This window comes from Mytilus edulis, chromosome 8 (assembly GCF_963676685.1).
Source record: "Mytilus edulis chromosome 8, xbMytEdul2.2, whole genome shotgun sequence".
Taxonomy (NCBI): Eukaryota; Metazoa; Mollusca; class Bivalvia; order Mytilida; family Mytilidae; genus Mytilus; species Mytilus edulis.
In genome coordinates, this window is record NC_092351.1 from 34,686,329 (window position 1) to 34,708,386 (window position 22,058).

At 31.1% G+C, this 22,058-nt stretch overlaps 2 protein-coding genes across 3 annotated transcripts in view; one reads left to right on the top strand and one right to left on the bottom strand.

Annotated features, from left to right (window-relative positions):
- Nucleotides 1–271: 271 nt before the first annotated feature.
- Nucleotides 272–13,164, top strand: LOC139486752 (protein mono-ADP-ribosyltransferase PARP15-like). The gene is made up of 11 exons (XM_071271689.1): nt 272–394; nt 2,434–2,507; nt 3,075–3,305; nt 4,808–5,023; nt 5,762–5,801; nt 6,925–7,022; nt 7,809–8,051; nt 8,499–8,729; nt 10,086–10,116; nt 11,292–11,891; nt 12,595–13,164. Exons 1-11 carry the CDS (start codon nt 388–390, stop codon nt 12,834–12,836), a joined length of 2,013 nt encoding a protein of 670 aa, XP_071127790.1. The 5' UTR covers nt 272–387; the 3' UTR covers nt 12,837–13,164.
- Nucleotides 13,165–15,466: 2,302 nt separating this feature from the next.
- The window catches only part of LOC139486754 (aminopeptidase N-like), a 41,836-nt gene continuing 35,244 nt past the window's right edge, over nt 15,467–22,058 (bottom strand). For both annotated transcript variants that reach the window (XM_071271692.1, XM_071271691.1), the window contains 7 exons: nt 19,992–20,139; nt 18,686–18,765; nt 18,111–18,221; nt 17,582–17,746; nt 16,990–17,136; nt 16,575–16,656; nt 15,467–16,143 (listed from right to left, as the gene is read on the bottom strand). In XM_071271692.1, the coding sequence (XP_071127793.1) occupies nt 15,985–16,143; nt 16,575–16,656; nt 16,990–17,136; nt 17,582–17,746; nt 18,111–18,221; nt 18,686–18,765; nt 19,992–20,139 (892 nt within the window). In that variant the 3' untranslated portion in view covers nt 15,467–15,984. The remainder of the gene's footprint in view (nt 16,144–16,574; nt 16,657–16,989; nt 17,137–17,581; nt 17,747–18,110; nt 18,222–18,685; nt 18,766–19,991; nt 20,140–22,058) is intronic.

A 22,058-nucleotide genomic window follows, 5' to 3' on the forward strand; every position in this document is an offset into this window, starting at 1 on the left:
ACAAAAATAGTGCTACTTCAGGTTCAATGCAGAATATTATGCATGTTATGAGTCATCATTCAATGATTCTCGTTAGAAAAAGATATCCTAGTACAAAAAATAATTATGATGAAACAAAATAATCCTTAAAATATTTAAACAATATTCGAAAAAAATAAAGAAAAAAAAATAGTGCTAGGAAATAGACAAAAAAATCTAATCGTATTGTTTTAACTAAGTGAAATACATGGAAATCATTTTTTTTCTCGATTTTATTCTATTTTTAGACCATACAAATTCCAACAATATTTATAATACATCCTTGTCATTTGTTCCCACCAACAAGTAAAAAGTTTTGACAATAATCTTATCAATAAAAGGGTTGATGAAGCATTATAACATAATGAAATGAGCGGTAAGACAATAGTTCAATCATATTTATATATATACATGTTACATTTCTAATATTTTCTTTTTAGCACTTTTTAAAATGATATTTTAATTAAACAAATTGAAATAACGAAAATAATACACTTATCTAAATTCTAATTTGGCAGGATGTCAAAACTAAGTGCGCACTAACCATGCTAACAGAAGTGATACACTCTCATATTATCTCTTTTTATATGAATATCACATTTATAAATTTCCAACTTATAATTGTTTTATTTAAATTTCGTTACAACAAAATGTCGATTTATATAATGAAACCAACGAACCGACGATTTATGAATTTTACTGAAACAACTTTCGTTTTGTTAAACAAAATAAACGATCATGCATTAACACTTTAGTAACTTTAACCGAATGTTTATATATAATCTGTTTTTTCCTATATAATGTAAGTTTTCTTTTGCATATCACTTCTTAACAAATATCTGAATCATCTAGATCAATATTAAACAGTTAGACTCGACACTAAAGCTTTGGAAACCAAATTTAAAGCACCGCTTTGAACAAAGGTATACATAAAGTGTCTAAATTGACAGAAATAAGCAGATTGAACTTACCTTACTTTTAAGACCAATTCGTAAATAATTATTATTAGAAAATTTGAGGAATTTAGTATCTATTAAAGAAATATCATCAACTTTTTTCAGTTCTCATCGAAATGAAACATTATTTTATGAGTACCTCAACCTGTATTTTGTCAGTATTTTCGGCTATTGAAACCAGTATTTCTATCCGTATTGGCATGGTTAAATATTTAAAAAAAAATATAAAATAAATAAATACATAAAAATTATTAAAAAAAACCAAAAAACAAACAACAAAAAGAACAAAATACCCACAAACAAACTGAGGCAAGACCCTCTTCATCCAGCCATCTCGTTACATTATTATATTTCGAAAACTAACCCAAACCAAAATAGTCAAGAAGTCAAAATTCGTATTCAATAATTCAAAATATACAAGTGTTTTTACAATATGTTATTTTGGTAACAAATGGTGGACAGGACGCGTCCTAATACTTATATTAACAATTCACAAGTTTCCTTATTATGTTCCTGCAATTGGAGTTATTTTGATCCGTAAATATATCTATGAGATCAGGGATGTTTTCTTCCTGAAATATGCATGTTCAAACGATCTTTACATATATGCGTCTTCAATAACGAGTTGGTGTACAGTTATGGAATTTCTATTTCACAGATGTCGACGCATATGTTCCAGCTGTTGTAACCACAATTCAATCCTCTTTTGTTCGAATGTGACCTATAAAGTAAGACTTACCACCAGGTGTTATACTAACATGAGCAACATTAATAGTGCCAAACTCGTTGGATCTGTTTACTATTCATGAGCTTTTGAACCCCTCCGGTTATTGATAGTGTTTGTGCTAAGTCTTCTGTTTATTTTGGTTTTTCTTTTCTTTATTTCTTTTCGTTTTCCCACACCATTGTCTGTTTGCCTTTGACTTTTGCGTTTCAAATATCCATTTGGTATATTTTGCCTTTCCTTTCATGGTCGCTCACTTAAACTGCGATACACAAACTAATGGGGGAGCTTTCAAAGATGCAGAAATCAAAGGTGTTTTAAGGTGGTACCTAACACTTTCACTAAAATTTATTTGGCTCGTTTAATTTTGATAAAATTTTGACAAAGTATTTACTTTGACCCTTTAACAAAAAATATAAAAATTTCAAAATTTTTAACCAACCGTTTTGTCAGAAAAATTACACAGGTTATATAGCAGTTTGACAAACACCAATTTTGATCTTTGTGAAGCTTATTATTCCCTTTACAACACAACGTAATTAAAACGTTTAGCTGACTGTACAGAGTTATCTCCCTGTAGTGTTAGGTACCACCTTAAAGAAGTAAAAAACATGCACTGACGCTTATAAGTACTAAATATTCTACCGTAAATTGAATATAATAACGCCTACATGATGTGGTTATTCCTATTTGCATATTTTTAGATATAACACCATTTTGTTTTTAAACGTTTAGGAAGAAGAAATGGATACTTGCAGATTGGCCGAACGGCTGTTAGTATTGTGAAAGGGAACATCGCAACTCAAGAGGTAATAATTTGTTTTTATCTGCTTTAAAAATATTTGCATCATAACTTAAGCATTTGTTGTACTTATTATCTATCTTAAAAGTTGAAGTAAGAGGGAAATACACTATGTACAAAACCTGATACTGATACAATAGTTTGTTACGTGCCAGTTGCTTGTCAAAACAGGTATTTTGTTGGTTCACTTTTTTGTCGTATAGATTGCGTTGTCTAATTTAAATACCGGAAATATTAAACATTGCATCCAGTCTAATTTGAATACCGGAACTAATAATTACATTTAAAAACTAATCTTGTTTAAACACTTTAATTTTTCTATGTGTCAAAAACTTTCAAATTTTAAATTCAAAGAGACTCAAAGTACATCCATGAAATAGGAACATTACTAACCCATCATACAAAAAGATATGTAAACGATGTACCTAGATGACAAATAATTACGAGTACAACCTAACAGTGATTGCAACTTTGCTGAATATACCATGGCCGTTTCTATTTTTATAACAATTAGTTGTATGTATCACGAACATGTAATAGTATATATACATATATTATTTTGAAATTTAAATAGATTGATGTGATAGTCAATACCACGAATGCTGAGTTAAAACTTGACAAAGCAGGACCATCATCCCAGGCAATCCTGTCAGCTGCTGGCAACAGTATTCAAAGTGAATGTAACGTTAAATATCCGTTTAAAATAAACCCGGGTGATGTTGCAATTACTGGACCTGGCTATTTAGAAGCTTTAAATATATTTCATATATATCTTCCACATTACAACGATTCTGAAGATGAAAAGGTTTGAATAATATCAATTTGCCACAAACCAGACGTTATTATAGAATTAAACGCCTTTTTAAAGGAATTTGTTGGTGTATAAACTCGACCAATTCAATCACAAACACATAATATATGTTTGTGAGTGACTTGGTCCAGTTTATACACCAATAAATTCCTTAAAAAAGGCATTTAATCCTTATAATTCTTTAAAATTGGAGATAAGGAAAATATTTGTCCACACTCGTTACCTCTATCACACGTTAATTGTATATGTATGTCATTGAATAGGCCTGGCGCATGAATATATTTTTCGGTTAGCGCAAAAAATATGTACTCAATGAAATGTGCTATCTGATAAAAAGTTAACTGCAAAACTCTTATTATCATTCAAACAAATATTTTTGTGTATTATTCTATTTAACGATTAACGTGCAGTGATAATAAATTTCGTAACGTCGGTGTTATTATCTTGTTTACATTGGTTACGAAAAGAAGTTCATGCAACGTCGTCTATCGAAAAATAATTAACGTCAAGATCAACTATCGGATGTTCTCTCGACCAAATATATCAACGTATTTCCTAATATGCAAATCATATCACTTAATCACCATTTTCATAAATCAACGATAGTACTACATGTAGTTTGCAAGCTTCTTTTTTATACGCATTTTAAAGTCGCGTAGTTACCACTGTAGAGTTTTGTCCTTCATATGAAAAATTCGTTAATTATGGCATCGTTTACTAATTATGGGATCGCCTGTATCCGTGTGCTATTTAAGTTCATCAAGCGTCTTCGTCATTGTGCAGGTTAAACTAGAAATAATGAAAAATAACAAGGGAACATTTTCACTCATAAGTCGAAAATAAGCTGATGACACCATGGCAAAAAACGACAAACACAAAAAGACAAACAACTGTATACAAACACAATAGAAGACCTAAATCATAGCAATGTTTTGTTATGTTTTGTATTGGATGTTTATCACAGGTTGTTTTTTTAAATGTTTGCACTCTTTTTCAAACAGTTAGCATTAAATATAGTAAAAAGTATGGTTTTCAGGACTTTGTTGATATGCAGTGGTTTTTTTTTTTACAAATCCCTGCTCTGAAACAAGGTGAATCACAAAGAACCAATTCACCAGCATTCGACATACAGGAATATTTACTGCTAGACAAAATATAGTATACACTTATTTTTATTGTAACATCAAAAGCCCGTTAAAAAAAAATGCTTTACATGTTAAAGGCATTCATTTCGGACAAGCGTATTGTGTGTGTATTTTTACATACTCCAACAACCAATGCATATGTAGATTTATATATTTAGAGCGTCCGAAGCAACTATTGTACATTAATCTTTTATAAGAAAGCTAAAGGCTAAATCGTTTAATGCAATGAATACATTAATACGTCGAAACAATATGACACTTAGAACTTGACATTTTGTTTGTAAAGATGCATTGTAAAAGCTAAAAGAGTTTTGTCTTCTAATAATTACATATATCTCTTTTATTTTAAAGTATATTCATTTAGCACTGAATGTGTGTCTCAAAGAAGCAGATAGTTTGGGACATCAGTCAATTGCGTTTCCTGCCCTTGGAACTGGCAATTTGAACTACAATCCAAATGTCGTAGCTAATGCATTATTCGAAGCAGTCGAAAGGTACAACGAACAAAATCATAATCCAAAGTTGGAACTAGTAATATGTGTTGTTTATCAAGACCAAATGTATCAGGTATGTTTGGGTTGTAGCGAATGACGAATTATTTTAATTAAGTCGAAGGAAACCTGATAAAAAAGAGGCGAAATAATAATTACATGATCGAAAAGAAAAAATGAAGACTGACACACACAGTTATATTAAACTATCTGAATCTAGAACAACAATCTAGAATCCAGTCGTGAATGCATGTGCTTCCTGTTCAACTAGTAGCACTTCTAGTGATAATCAAACCCAAACCAACAGAACATATCCAACGTCATATTTGACACAGATTTTCTATAGCGGTCGACCAAATTATGATGGAGTCTAATAATCATTCGTAAAGCTGTTTCCCTATCACCATTTACACCACTCGTTTCAATATGTTCCTTCAATCTAGAAGAATCGTTCAGTAATCACAAGTCCTGAACTACTGTATATACAGGAGTATATAAATGTGAATTAAACGCCTCGAATTTATATCCACTTTATAAGGAATGTAATCAAAAGAAAACCAACCAAAATAGCAAAATTGTAAAAGGTCACGTTTACCTAAGAAATTTTGCACGTTAGTTTCTGAATGGTTTCTAAGTTTATCAACTACAAAGTTTGAAAAATAAGTCCACCAAACATAATATTACTCAATAATCTTGAAGATGTCAGTTTTAGAGATATTTTTTCGATTCAGAGTATAATTTGTCCCTTTCAAACAAGATATGTTTTGACAGTGTAAAAAGAACAGTTATATTAATGATTTATTTTTGATTTCAGAAATTTGTTGCAGCAGCAAGAAGAAGAGCCAGACTGAAAGGTTTATAATTTCAAGTTGTTAATAATTAAGAATTTTTGTAATTCAGGATAATATGTACCGATTATGTTATTTCTATCTCTGGGTCGATTACTAAAGTAAGAGGTTTAGCGCTATAAAACCAGGTTCAATCCATTTTCTACGTAAGAATATGCCCGTACTTAGTAAGGAATCTGATAGTTGTTGTCCCTTCATTTGATGTGTTTGAGCTTTTGATTTTGCCATTTTATTTGGGACTTTCCGTTCTTAATTTTCCTCAGAGTTCAGTATTTTTGTGATTTTACTTTTTTCAATACCATTGTTGATGTACTGTCAGTATCCGAGGGTATAACCAACCCAGTATCCATTTTTTCGGTACTGGTACGACAGTACATCATTTGTTAAGATTTGCTATAACAAAATTATTTAAAATAATATTAGTTCATAGTGTGCTAGTGACCTAATACGGTATATATGGGGTAACGAATTTATCTTACCGACTATCTCAACGTGTGAAATTTTGACTAGTGACCTATCAAAGTCTTCAATACTGTTAGCATTAAGAAATTACTTTCATTGATCCTACAAGAACAGATACCAACAATAACAACTTTTTAGGTTTAAATGTGTTTTACGAATTTATTTCAACTTATCATTACTTTCTTCGTCTGTTGAAACCTTAGGCTTTACGATTTTTTCTCAGTACCGTTTTCTTTTTATAAAGGGACGTATAATCACTACTTACCGTGTATGAAATAAGCCCCGCCTCCCTACTAACCTAATTTCAAATATACACGGTCTCCACGAGGGCGCTTTTAACCAATCACATTCCTAGAAATGTATAGGAGGTAAGATAAATGAATACATCCCCCTCAAGCAAAGCTCTGATTCCCTGAACCACTATAGTTATTCTTTTGATGTCTTTTTGGGCCTAATTTTCTAAAAGCCTCAAATCTTAAATATTTTGGTCGAAATAGGCATATGGTGCAGACATATTGTTTTCATCAATGTTATAATTACTAAAAAAAAGTTAATTATTGTAGATACATATGTGGAAATTCAATAAAAAGGTAAGGAGAAATTAGTTCCTGGAATATTGAAGAAAACTAAGTATTAGTAAACTTGAATTATGTTTAATATATTACAGGGAATGAGGCCAGGGGATTGATGGAAAGGACGTCTGGAAGTACGACATTAGGGAACACAACTATTAAAGTCATGGTAGGAGATCTGACACAGAAACAGGTATTTGTTCGATTTAACATTGGTTTAGACAAAAGATAATTGATGTGTTATTATCAATAAATACATGTAATTTGGAGATAAATTAAACTTATAAGTGATCGGTATTGTAATGTGACTGACTGTTTCCTTTATTATACTGCATCATCGCAGTTTGATACAAACCCTTAAACCTTTATATAGATAAACTCATCATGACATTTGCTTAGGAACTTGCCATTAGAAGTATTTAAAGGAGATCGGTATTTTAGTTATTTCACTTTTTGCTTAGATAGCTCATGATTTTGAAGTCGAAAGTATATCACACCCCAGGTCATCAAGGTGAATCAAATAATGATGACTTCAACTTTACTACTTGGATTACACATAGTTCAATAATTTGATCCAAGCAGCTACTCGCTATCAAGAAAACTATGAAGAAAAGTAAACCATGGAGACTTTGGTTCCGATACAAGACTTGGTCATTTGAAAAATTAAAAAAAAATCCAATTTACTGCTGTACATGTCTATCTAGGACTCAATTTGTTTAGTATTAATAATAGTAATACAGTTGAGTGGGATATTATGTCTCTTTGTTTTATTGTACTACTATTTGATAGAAATTGAAAATTACTTAGTGAATGCTAAATATATATTCATCGACAGCATGAATTTAAATTGATATGGTGCTTCGAACCGATTCCACTAAGAATTTAGTATTTAGAATTTTTGTGATTTTACTTTTTTCATAACGTCTGACAATTTTTTTCCCCTTACAATATGAGTTGTTGAGTGCCTTCTACCTAACAGGCAGACGTTTTAGTACACACGTGTTCACATAACATGCAGCTGAATCAAACAGCAGGACTTTCAACCGCTGTTTTAAAAGTTGGAGGACAAAGAATACAAAATGAAATAGATGACGGTTTTGACGGTACTTTAAAAAATGGTGAATTTGTTGTTACCAATGGTTATGGCCTGAGATATAAAAAGGTTTACCACGGAAAGGTGTTATGCTTCTCTGCCAATGGTGAGAATGCAAAACCAGATGAGGTAACTACAGATGGTAAAAATTAAATATTTCTATAAGCTCCGTTCGTTGACGGCGTTATCAAAGCCTTTTATTTATAATAGGTCTTACAAAATGAAAATAAAGTATAAGAATCATTTATAGTTCTCCCTGTTCAATTGATTAAGCAGTAAAAGGTACGGAGTAAACCAATTAGTCTAGTTTTTAAAATATGTTATACTACATTGTCAATTACTGTAAATTTTGTGATATTTATATGAAACACTTTCAAGTAATTTCAAAAATTTACAATACTAAATGCAAATTACGAAATTACTTGTCATTGATTATCTAATCTTACTGAGGTATAAACAGATGATCCATGTTTTTCAATGTAATCTTTTTAAATAGATAAAAGGGTTTATTAAATTTTGCATTCGTGTTCTGTAATTAAAAATAAGTTCAAAGGTTTTTTTGTTTTCCAATTCTAGGTTCTTTCAAAATTTGTGAAAGACTGTTTAACAACAGCAAGTAGATATGGAACTCACAGTATAGCTTTTCCGGCGATTGGTACAGGGGAACTGAAATTCCCATCTGACATTTCAGCATCCATATTAATAGATGCAATACGTGATTTCCTTAATCACCATCAACAAACAACAATTTCAGATATCAAAATTGTCATATATGGCGGTAACATCACTTGGTCAAGTATCGAAAAGGTAAAAAAATCTTTAAATAATTTGTAATACAATGCATTAATAAACTATCCTCATTTAGTTGTATTTGCCGTACAAAAAAGATCCGTCACTGCAATAAGAAAACGACTTACTATGAAATATAAAATTTTGAAATTGACTCCCACAAAGTTGTTCAAATTGCAAAATATATTTTACGGTTTTGGTTAAGTCAGCAGACAATTCATTGATAAACTGTCAGTAAAAATGACTAATTTTGAGTTTAAATCTCCAATTTTTAGCTTGCAGAAAATTAAATAGATTTAAAAAAAATATATCTTACTTCTGCTGGTTTTTTTAAAAATTTCAATGAGGTACTGAGAGTATTAAAAAGGCAAGATGTCCATATAAAGAAAGAAGATATATCATCCTTGGGATAACTATGCGCATATGATAAGCTGTGTTAAATTGTATCCCTTATAATGTTGTCTCTAACAGCAATATAATGAAACAATGTATATTTGTATGGCTCATCTTTTGTACACGTTTGTTTGTAGACATAAAATGTTTCACTGATCGATGAATGATAAGAAGATAATGAGTACTTAATTCTGAAATGTTTATGGCCTTTGTCGGAAACATTATCAATAATTTTTTTTAAATCCGTGTTTGTTTGTCTTCTCATCAATTTGTTGTTGTAAGCAGATATTTATTAGAGTAATAAAATAATTTGATGATCGCTTACAGTAAGCAAATTAAAGACTGCAGTCCAAAGAGAAAACTGTATGTAAGACTATGTTTTTGTCAGGCTTTACTACCTTCTTGGATTTATATCTCAACCACGTAAACTTTTGTTTGAATGATAGGAAATACAGCGTGACGAACACATCTGGTTCTGGGATAACCTTCATATTCTTAGAATCTTAATTGGCATCTTGTGAAAGGACGTCATAAAATATCTGAATATTTGTTACTTTCATTAGATGGCGTTACAGTATAGTTCTTATACATCTATCAGGGTTTCATAAAGCATATACACTTCATTTGAGAATAATGAATACGAGGCAATTGCTTCTTGGTGAGCCATCAAAGCTGATTAGTGTATGATTGTTTTATGTATCATCATATTTTTCTGTAACCAGATATAAAACTTTGTGAGAAATCGTATCTTCATTTATAACGTTAAATGAAAAATTTCAAAAAAGAAACAAAATCCGTAAGTGATTCATTGTCCTAGCCACCATGTTGTTGTAGGTCTTTCAGCAGGTAAGTAGCATGGCCCAAATCGACTGGTCTTTAATGCATGCTGGGGAGCATATACATACTAAAAAATACTTTTAGCTGATTTGATATAAATTTTATTCATCCTGATCTATTCACGTCTACTTATCTTATTTACAGGCATACAGAAACGAGCTTTCCAGATCACCAGGTATGCATAATGTTGATTAAAAACTATATTTATCGTCAGTGCCGGTTTGAAGATTAATTATCAGGATTTACATAGACGACACTGAAATGAGATTTACCCAGTAACAAAGTAAAAGGGATCATATACAAGCTGCAAGCGTACCCATAAGACTCTTCTGTGTGAGATCTCTTGTCATTAAATTAAGGCGACGGTTGTTTACTGAAATCGTATAAATCGAACAAAAGAAAAGTTATTAAAAATCAAATTCAATCAAACCTTCTTTCATCAAAAATTTGAGCTGAGGGATTATATGGCTTCCTAAGGGTGTGTCAACAGGATAATTGTATCCTTCTTTGCATGCATCAACCGCCTTGGGAATCAATATCCAGTCAAAATGCCACAATCGGTTATCGGACTTAATCGAATAAATCAGTCATAAGACGACTATTCTGGTTAATTAGGAAACACATCGCTGTCATAAAACTGGAAATATTTTTTTCTTATTAAAGCAGCTACTTGCAGCAAACATAGTTGGAGATTTGTTTAAAGACAAAGTGTACCTTGGGGTAGATATTATAAGACAACTAATCACGAACTAAGAAGCAAAAATAGTCTAAAAGGAACCTTTGAAAGATCTCTTTAAAAACAAAATGTTTGCAATGACAAGCAAAATCCATTAAGTTATGATAAAGAAATGATACATCTATAACATAAATTAACAAACAATATTGTATCAAAAATGATCAAAATCAACGCTCAAAACACATCAAGCAAATTGAAAACAACTGTCATATAAGACCTTTGTTTCTGAGCAATCCCAAAATTAAGTAGAAAATTAAATCATAAACGAAATCAGCTGCAAGTCAAACTTCAAGATTATTTAGCAAAATAATGATAAAAACATGTGGGTATATTGAAAAAAGAAAAACATAATGACATGAACAGTGAAAGTTAGTTTGTTTTCTAGTCTTATTTACTTTAACAATTACCGAAATGCATTAAGTCAATATAAAAGAACCATAAAACATATGTGACATATTTGATGAAACTGCCATTTACAAATACTATATTTGAATTAATAATAAAAAAACCAGTTATAACACAACCTAAAAGAAACAGAACAGAGTGATTTCTAATTATTTAATTTACTTGATTGGTGCCGCTTCAGACGATCAATTTTTATTTTGTTCTTTCAGGCATACCAAGTCAGAACATTCAGGCCATACCACAAAGAGGGTCCAAAGCATATTTTCGTTATAAATACAAGGCAGAACCAAGACCTCCATCTAATTGGAGCCATTTTGAATGTAACAAAACAATCAAGGAACTACTTGTAAAACACTCACAACAACCTTTCAAACTCGTTAAACCAGATAATGCAACTTTTCAATCAATTAAAAATCTATTCCTGAATACAATTGGAATAAATGGTGCCCGAGTGGTGTCTATTAAGAGGAATGAAAATCTGAAAGTGTTTGAGAAGTACATTCAAGACTGTCAAAGACTTTTTTGTAGAGCAATAAGTAAAGGACCATGTAAATCATTAGATAACACACCAAGATCACGCGGTTCTGTCACCACTTTACAATATGTAAACAGAACTATAGCAAACCAATTAGATCAAGATTTAAATGAGGTTTATCTTTTCCATGGAACCAAGAAAGAGAGAGTAGATGTCCTTCTTCAAAATGGACTAGATCCTAGATTAGCAGCTATGAACTTTCCTACACTGTGGTTGGGAGCTGGAGTTTACGCTGCCGAAGAAGCCAGTCTTTCCCATAAATATACACCACCAGGTACGATACTATATACTCATTTCAAATAAAAACAAACAAATAAATCATCCAATATTTGTTTTCAAATCATAAAACTTCAATTCTTGGGACACAATGGCAGGTATAACATTAATTTGTAGATATTTAAATCCCAATAAAACAGATTTCAAAACGGTAACATTGCAACTAAAACCAACCAAGTTCTCCTTAAGCTCCCGCCAATAACGAAACCGAACAAAAACACATAATAAACCATTGAACAGAATGAACAAAACTTAAACCACAAAACAGAACAATCGAAACATATTAAGTCAACACACACAACAAAAGGAAATACACATTTTTTTGTAAAGATATTCCATAAACAAATAGATAAAGGAAAGAGTGGTGTGAGTGCCAATGAGACAACTCTTCATCCAAATAACAATTTAAAAAGGTAAACAATTATAGGTCAATGTACAGCCTTTAACACGGAGCCTTGGCTCACACCGAACAACAAGCTATAAAGTGCCCCAAAATTACTAGTGTAAAAAAGCATGTTTAGATAATAATAAATAAAACTGTGCGAACCAATTACATGATTTGCTGTAAAACATTATAAAAAAAAAATTGAAATGAGGTTGTAGCAAAATTCTTAATTTATAAATTAACACCTTGATATTAATATGAACACTCAAATCTGTTATCTGGATTATGAATAAGCAATACATGCATTTCTTTACAGATGGCCAAGGACTGTGTACAATGTTTGTGATGAGGGTTTGTCTAGGAGATGTTTTTACGACACAAAATAAAATGCAAAATTTAAAAAGACCACCCTGTAAAGAGCTTTGCCAAACAACATGTATACTACATAATGAGTTCTTTGATTCCGTTGTTGGAGAATTTCAACAAAGGGAGTTTGTCGTATACGATGGTGCAAAATGTTACCCTGAATATGTGATTGAGTATAAAGTTGTACAGTGAGAAACTACTATGCAGGAATTTATCTAAAACTTGATTTGTTATGCATTTTGCATTTTTTATTCAATGACAAATGTGGATACCAAAAAAAATCGTTAAATACACCTTGCACATATTATGTACTTGTTTGGCCTCATACATTTTTTGATCTGAGCGTCACTGATGAGTCTTTAGAAGACGAAACGCGCGTTTGGCGTATCAAATTATAAGCCTCATGACTTTGATAAATATGCACTTATTCGTGTGCTTTGCTGTAATATGTTTTGAATGATTTATATAATTTTATCTGTGATATATAATTTAATAAATGTTAATTGTGCTTTTACCTTCAGTGATTGCTTTCATACATACTCACCATAATACATCAGAATTTGTCTGTTTACTCTGGAAATATTGATACGCGCAGAATTCACAGGGGGAAAACCCCACGTAACGATTGTGAAATAAAAACAAGTGTACGAATGGAATACAGATTTTGCGTTTCTAAATATCAGCATGTTTTGTACTTGGCCGAAAAGAGAACATTTTTCTATTTTGATCCGTTTACAAATGCAGTTGACATCTATAACGTTTAAAATATTTTAAAACAAAAAATATCTAAACTAACTAACGAATAGTTTTACTACGTCTTAGATTGTGGTTTATCATTTTACGTCATCTGTTCTTCAAAGTACCGAAAATGATTGTTTTTCGCATTGCTCTTAGACGTGTCTCGGTATTTACACATTCAACATTCATGTATTTTGTTAAGATGTTTCATTTGTTATTCTGGATTGATATTTTTGTTTATGTATTATCATTTTAATTCTATTTTTCTTTTGTGTATGAATGTAAAAGTAAAAAGAATCAACCATCTAAATCGTTTATCCTGGTATCTATGATGAGTTTATTTATACAATTTTAAGTTTAAAGCAAATATATGTATAGGATATGATTGTGTTTACAAATTTCCTTCGATTGTAGAAGAAAAACCGATATGATTAAAAATACAAATATAAACAACTACTAGCACGAATCTTTATAAAAATCCAAAGACATGTAATTGTAAGAAAAAAAGTCAACTAACACTTAATCCAAACTTATATTCTATTTGTCGGAATTTACCATGGTGTCACTTTTTGTGGCAATTTTTCTGCTTTGAGCAAACTAAAAGAAAACTTTGTCAAATACAGATGGCTCTTCAGTATTTTTTTTTTATCATTATCGAATGGTCGTCTGCACTTCAACACAGCACGAATGTTCAATCACAAATATGTTGACACAGTACGAAAAAATAATGATTGAGAGATGTTTAGCCGACATTTATAACTGTGTTTATCACCTTTAGACCAAGTGATGAAACTGCTGAATAACATTTGGGTTCATAACTCACAATTTAGATTAAAAGTCCTTTATGATGTTATGTTATAATAGTTTTTTCGGTTTTCGAATATTGTGGTATATAAAATCATATTATGCCGCATTAGTAAGAATACAATATCTGATATATTATTTGTGATATATTATAAAAATAACAAATTTCCCCGATATATATATATTATGTAAATTAGATACAAAATCCAACGCACATCTTTCATAATAGTTCATTAACAATTTATGCGTATATTATAATTATACCCCCGCTTTAAAAAAAAAGGGGGGCCTACTGTTTTACCTCTGTATGTCCTTCCGTCCTTCCGTCAGTCCGTCAGTCCATCAGTCCATCAGTCCGTCAGTCCGTCAGTCTGTCAGTCAGTCCGTCCGTCCCATGAATATTTTTCGTCACATTTTTCTCAGGAACTACACTACCAGGAGTTCTGAAATTTGGTTTCAAGCTTGATATAACTCAGCAATACTGTGTTGTGCGTTTTCAGATTCATCACTCGACAAATTCCGGTTTACCGAACACTTGTATCATTTTTACACCTGATAGCCAAGTTGAAAATTTTTCGTCACATTTTTCTCAGGAACTGCACTACCAGGTTTTCTGATATTTGGTTTCAGACTTGATATAAGTCAGCTATACCGTGTGATGCGTTTTCAGATTCATCACTGGACAACTTCCTATTTACCGAACACTTGTATTATTTTACACATGATAACCAAGTTGAAAATTTTTGTCACATTTTTCTCAGGAACTACAATACAAGGATTTCTGAAATTTGCTTTCAGGGTTGATATAAGTCTGCAATACTGTGTGATGCGTTTTCAGATTCATCACTCGACAACTTCCTGTTTACCGAACACTTGTATGATTTTACATATGATAGCAAAGTTGAAAATTTTCGTCACATTTTTCTCAGGAATTACTATACAAGGATTTCTGAAATTTGGTTTCAGGATTTATACAAGTCAGCTATACCGTATAATGCGTTTTCAGATTCATCACTCAACAACTTCCTGTTTACCGAACACTTGCATATTTTTACACTATTAAAATTATCCACTTGCGGTGGGGTATCATCAGTGAGCAGTAGCTCGCAGTTTCACCTGTTAGAAAATGTACCAACTTACAAATTGGATCTTTTCACTTCGATGGAAGATACCTTTAATCGTAATGTTCTTGATAGATATTAGACCAAACGTATCAATGAATCGTACTGCCAAGTATGATTCAGATAGGTCATGTTTTACATAGAAGAAGTCATATATGCTTAACATGTTACTTATAAGCTTTATTTTGGCAACAGTATTATCGATATAGTTAACAATGCATAAATACAATATAAAAACTTTGTTACCGCAGATCAATCGTCGAGTTGGAGATGTTTTGAAAGTGTTTTTTAGATAATATACAATGAAAATTCAGCAGAAACAGACTATGAAGAGGCAAAGTAATAGCAAATAATGAAACTATTATTATGGTGCGAAGGAGTTAAAAATTTGAAAAATAAAAAGGAATGTTATAATATTTCTTTTATATTACAGCCATTATAACATTCTTATAATTATTGTCGATTTTATGCACAACATATTAAGTTATTTAAACATGTAATCATAGTAAGATATTTTTGACAGATAAAATGCATTGACATAACAAATTAAAATCATCGAGAAAAAACAGGTCTACAATAAAAATTCTAAAAAAATAAATTAGGAACAAATCCCAGAGTGATTGCTTTCTTTTCTTAAAACAAAATGCACAATTTGATTTCATTTTCTAATAACACTGTCACAAGTTCTTGTTAGGATAATTTGTCTGTAGCCAACCTGCCATAGCATTATAATTGTGATCGACCCAAGCTTTATTATTTCTTATGGTTTCGATTCCTTGTTCAAATCCATTTAAAGAATTCGCTAACTCCAAGTGTTCTGTATTCCACTTTTCAACCTATAAAAAGAGTAATGATTGTTGAAAACAATTATACAAATAACAAGTGTCGCATAGTTTCAGTTAAAGTATTTCATGAATTGTAAAATCAATTATACAGATGTTAAATTTCAGAAAAGTGAAAAAGTACAAAAAGGCTCACTTTCACATATATCACTGATACTTGCAATTGTTTACTTAGAATGACAAAATTTGCTTACTTTAAAATGGTCTACACACTGCCAAAAAAATACTTTAACATTAATTATAAACAAAGATTATTATGTGACTCTTTCCGTACCACAACAGAAAATATTATTAGAGATAGTTCAAATTAAATGATAAATCACATTAAAATGAAAACAATCCGGATATAACTCTTGACAGCTCTCAAACACAAAAGCAAACACGATTAGATTCTGTATTTTTAAATGCTTTATAACACAACATACCTCTGCTATATCATAGTCTGTATACAATAACCTTGCCATTCCAAAAACAATCTGATTTAGCGCATAACTGTCCAATCCAAAACTACAATCAATACAGATATCATTTACATACACTAGTATGAAAGAAGTGTGTTTTCCTTAATCACAATAACTAATAACTCATGGAGAATACTTATAATGTATTGTGAAAAGAACATCCTTTTGATTCCTTAATTTCAATTAATGCGACGATCTCCAACTTAAGACGTCTAAAAATATAAATCTAATAGCATTGTTTTTTTCCACAATAGTCAGATACTGAATGCAATTTAAAATTCATCTTAAACAGATGTACAATAATTTTGATACGTAAACTAACATGCTATTTTGTAAATGCAAATAAGAAATATTAGAAAAATACTCGCTCTATACTTACTCTTCGACAATATACTTCCAATTCGAACGAACAAACCTCCAAGTCATTTGAAGACCTAGAGGGTTTGAAGCTACAGCCAAGATGGCAAAACGAGCATCCTGTGATCGAATTGTTGTGTCGCCTATATGTATGCTATAATCAAGGTACCTTTAAAATGGAAAATAATTTGGTTATTACACGGAAAGCGGATCGTAAAAATCAACTTTATAAGTAAGATGTAAAAATAGAAATTAAAAAGGAAATGAGGAATGTTTCAAAGAGATAACAGCCCGACCGACGAGCAGAAACAGTAGAATGCCACCAAAACCGCGAGAAAATGGCCTTTTCTCATACAGTGTTAAAGTCAAATTGTTTTTTTTTGTCAACGAACTTATTATAATTCAGCTATGATGGAAATGACAATGAATGACGTGTTTTGTCCTCATATTTTTGTTTATATAAGAAAATTGTCGTCTTTATAATATTGATATGATCTATGTATAATTTGCATAAGAAGAAAATATCTTTGACCAGGGCTTTAATTTGAGTACCAGCTTTATATTAACGATTACAGTGACTTTAAAATGGAAAAGAAGAAAAAGGTACAATTTACCTATGTAAAACCCAGTTGTCTCTAGAACAGCTCAATGCATCTAAGTAAGTTCTTTGATCATTGGAGGAACTGTTAGCATATCTACTGAAGAGGAAATCCCAGTCCTCTGAACTGCCATGTCTCAGAGCTGTACATAATACAGTTCGTCTTATATCTGGGGCTATGCTAAAACGTATGAACAACAATTCAATAATTTTCTTGCCGCAACCTGAAAATTTAGGACACTACAACAAAGTAAATTTGCACAATGACATTATATGGTAAAGAGTCCGAGAAAGAGGTTTAATAGAGGTACATAACTAAAAGAAGTGTTATGTAGCTATGACAAAGTCCTTGTTGTGTCATGGTAAACCACAAAATTCATTCGAATGAAGAAATGATATAAATGCAGCACAATAACATGTTTTATTAGGGCATATCTTTTTGTATAAATTTCATATATCGTGAGTATGTGTGCGTATAACTCAATAATAAAAAAATAAAAACATTGTTATTCATCATTAAACATGCAACATTATCATAAACTTACATGTATTCTTCTATTTGGTCTCTCCATGCATTAAATATCTTCGTAGCCTCATCTGCGCATGATTTAATACCATATTTACATGCACGACTGGCTACAGAACTCTGAAGCAATCTGTAAACAAACGAGAAAAATAGTCATCAATTAATTCCTTTTAAGTCTCGACTAAAAATGAGAAAATGAGAAAATTTGAAAACCATTCAATATATTTTCTATTTTCCAAATAGTTGTCTTAAGGTTCATGTGGACCCTTCGTCTAAAAGAGCCGCATTTTCACCTAAGTATTTACTCAGAGTACAGACAAACCTGTGCACTTGGAAAAGTTTTAAGGCAGAGCATGCCGTAAGTAAATAAGTTTTAAATATATCTTATGTTTTAGAAAACTTAAAACCTGACCAGGTTTTGCAGTGCACTTATATTTTTTTTTTTAATTTTGATGTGAAAATGCAACCATTTAAGCCAAAGGGCCATATAAACATTAAGAATATAATATTGTGTCACAGAAACGAACAAATTTACTCTATTTGTAACATTTAATGTTGTATAAATATCCGAATAAAAAAAACCTTATTACTTACATTTTCTGAACTGACTGGTTTATAGATATATTAAGCTGGTGTTCCATAAAAGTCTTGTTAACTTTGTCAATCATGAAGCGCTTGAAAAAATGGAAGAACATAAGTATTAATAAATTTCTTAAAAAACAAAAAAAGTTTAATATGTGTTGGACCGGTCTACAGATATATTAAGCTGGTGATTTTGTTTAAAGTATTTGTATTAATTTATCAATTAAAAAAGATGCCATGAAATAAAAGCAAATCAAGCAGAAATGTGGACCATAACCAAACAAAGCGTTGCTTATAGAGTCACGATTAATAAAAAATTTGATATGTCTTCGAGTGGCCATGCATACAGGAATTTCAATTGGTACGATTTTTTAAGATCTTCTCATTGTACATTACGCAATGACCATAATGAGAATTACTAAATTCAGAACTCGTAATATTAAGAAGCAGTAATTATGAAAAGAAAAACAATAAAATAATTCCAAATTTTGATTCTAATCTGGCTGCGTATGTTATTTCTAGCTCTAGGTTGAAAACCCTTGCTGTTTTAATAACAGTGAATGACACTACTAATGTTATTTGATGTCAGCACTTAGCACTGCCTACTGGGCATTTGATACCCTAAGTGGACAAAACCTCAACCTGCAGTGACATTGATCAAGTGGTTGTTAACACTGATTTAAGGCACCAGGTTTATAATGAAACCTACACGATGCAGGGTTCGTCTTCATTCTAGTCATCATTGTCTTTAGGTTAAAAATGTTTTAAAATCAAAGCAAATACAAAATTGAAATGAAAAAAGGTCAAATCTTGCTAAAGCTCTCTACCCCTTGGAATAGAAGGCACGATATATGCATATGGTTTTGTGTACCACTTTGCATATCTGTTTCCATAACATTTATGCAACTTAGTACATGCAATGGTTGCCTTTTCTGTATGTATGGGCGTTGAGAATCCACATATCTTATTATCAACTATACGTTTTCAATAAAGAAAAATGCGGATTGTTCGACAAAGGAGACATATAGCATGTTCAGTCAAAATTAAATAAACTAACCATGCAAAGACTATTGGACAACCTTGAACACTAATAACATTATATGCAGTTAACTCATGTACACAACACATGCATTAACAATTGCCCTCTCCCTAAGAATCTAAATATAAAACTAGGAGTTCAATAGAACTGCTTGAAGGGATATGCAAGACATTAACAACTATTAAAATGACTCCTTATTTCGTCTGTTAAGATAATATCAATATAATTGACAAATTCTGTCACTATTGTTTTCATGTTATTGCATTATCAAGTACATACTTCAAAATTTCCATATACTGGTGTTGAAACCAACATTCTATCTAGGTATGCTAATTCTTTAACTGCTGCCCCCCAAGGAATATATTCTGTTTCGTTATTTAGATAATCCAACGTGTGCAAAGCAGTCTCTATATCTAAAATGCCTGCTCTAAAAAAGTAAAAATAAGTTTCTTTAGAGAACCGCTCTTTGGTATTCATTAAGGTAGTTAAGGCTTTGTAGATTACACTCATGCAACAAGCGTTATTAAAAGACACAATCAAAATGAGCACAGATAACGAAATGAGACTTTGTTTCGAATTTGTCCGTATCATAAGATCCATGCATATATGGCGGTTTCCACAATATCAGCCTTCCTATCCGGAGTACCTGAGTTGACAGTCAGTTTTAGTTAGTTTCGTGTAACTCAATCTTTATTTTAAGTTCTATGCGTACAAAAATGTATGTGTTATGTTGACCTAGTTTTCTTTTCGTTGTCTTTCGTTATTTTGTCATTGCAACATGAGTTTCTCTTAGGCTCGATTTATGAGTTTTTATGTCCTTGGTATCTCCAGCCAATATTTTAAAGCATTATGTTCTCTAATACAATATAACTTTAACAGGAAATGTGTACGTATGTTTTTACTCTTGGTGTACATATAGTTGGTTGTGATGTTAATTGGTGTCAGGGTAATGCATTTTTCTTTTATTCATTCTTCATGTGGATATAAATGTATGACCAGAATATGATCAAACATTTATTATAGTATCGGAACTGAACCTAGTAAAAATACGACTTCACATAAAGTCAGTAGCTGTATAATCATGGAATGTTCTCAATTAACTTTAGAGTTAACATAGGACATACTGTGCTGGTTTGAGGGTAAATGTAGATAAAACTGAAGCCATATGGGTTGGCTCAAGATTAGGCAGTAACGAAAAACTGTTACCAAATAGGAAATTATCTTGGAATACTTCAGGAAAGTTTAAACTGTTGGGAATTCGTTTTAATCTCTTAAATGAGGATAAAACTTTAGAAAACTATACAGAAAAAATTAAAAGCATGAAAAGCCTTCTCAATTTATGGTCATACAGAAACTTGACATATATTGGCAAAACCATTGTTATAAAAACTTTGGCTCTCCCACTTTTGGTACAGGTTCTGACAGTCCTTCCAAATCCACCAGTTCAGGTTATACAAGAAATACAAGGAATTTTCATTAAATTTTTATGGGATGGAAAACCAGACAAAATAAAAAGGAAAGTTATTATTAATAATTATGATGAGGGAGGTTTAAAGTTCCCACATATAGAAAGTTTTTGTATGTCCCTTAAAATGTCATGGCTTTATAAATTGCTAGATCCTTTGAATATTTCTCCCTGGAAAATTCTATTATTGAGTTATATAGAAAAATATGGAGGGGATAAAATATTGTACCTGACAAAAGAGGGTCTGGAAAAAATTGCAAAAAAGTTAAATCCTTTTTGGAGGGACATTTTTCTAAATCTGGCTATATTGAAGCCAGAAAAGGTGAAAGATGAAAACAATCCCATTAATATCCTGAGTCAACCCATTTGGCTGAATATTAATATTAAAAGATGTGGAAAGCCATTTATTTTTGAAAATTATTGTAATGATGGTATATTTTTTATAAATGATTTAATCTCAGATGGGAAAAACATATTGACATTTGAGCAGCTTAAAACTCAGTATGCAGTTAAAACCAATTTTGTTGAATATTATGGTCTTGTTAGTGCAATCCCAAATATCTGGAAGAAAACAATTTCAGATCATGGTAGATTAGATATTATTGAAAATGATATTGTAGAAAAACTCAAAAATGATAAAAAACCATGTAAATATTTTTATCAATTATTTCTAGAAAAAATTAAAGAAAATCCTTTAAGATCACAAAATAAATGGTCTGATGCTTTATGTGTTAAGATTGATGATTGGGGCAAAATCTATTCGATGGCATTTCAAGCAACAAAAAACACTAAACTTCAAAATTTTCAATTCAAGTTATTACATAGAATTGTATACACAAACTCTTTTCTTTATAAATGTGGTTTAATAGAAACAGAACTGT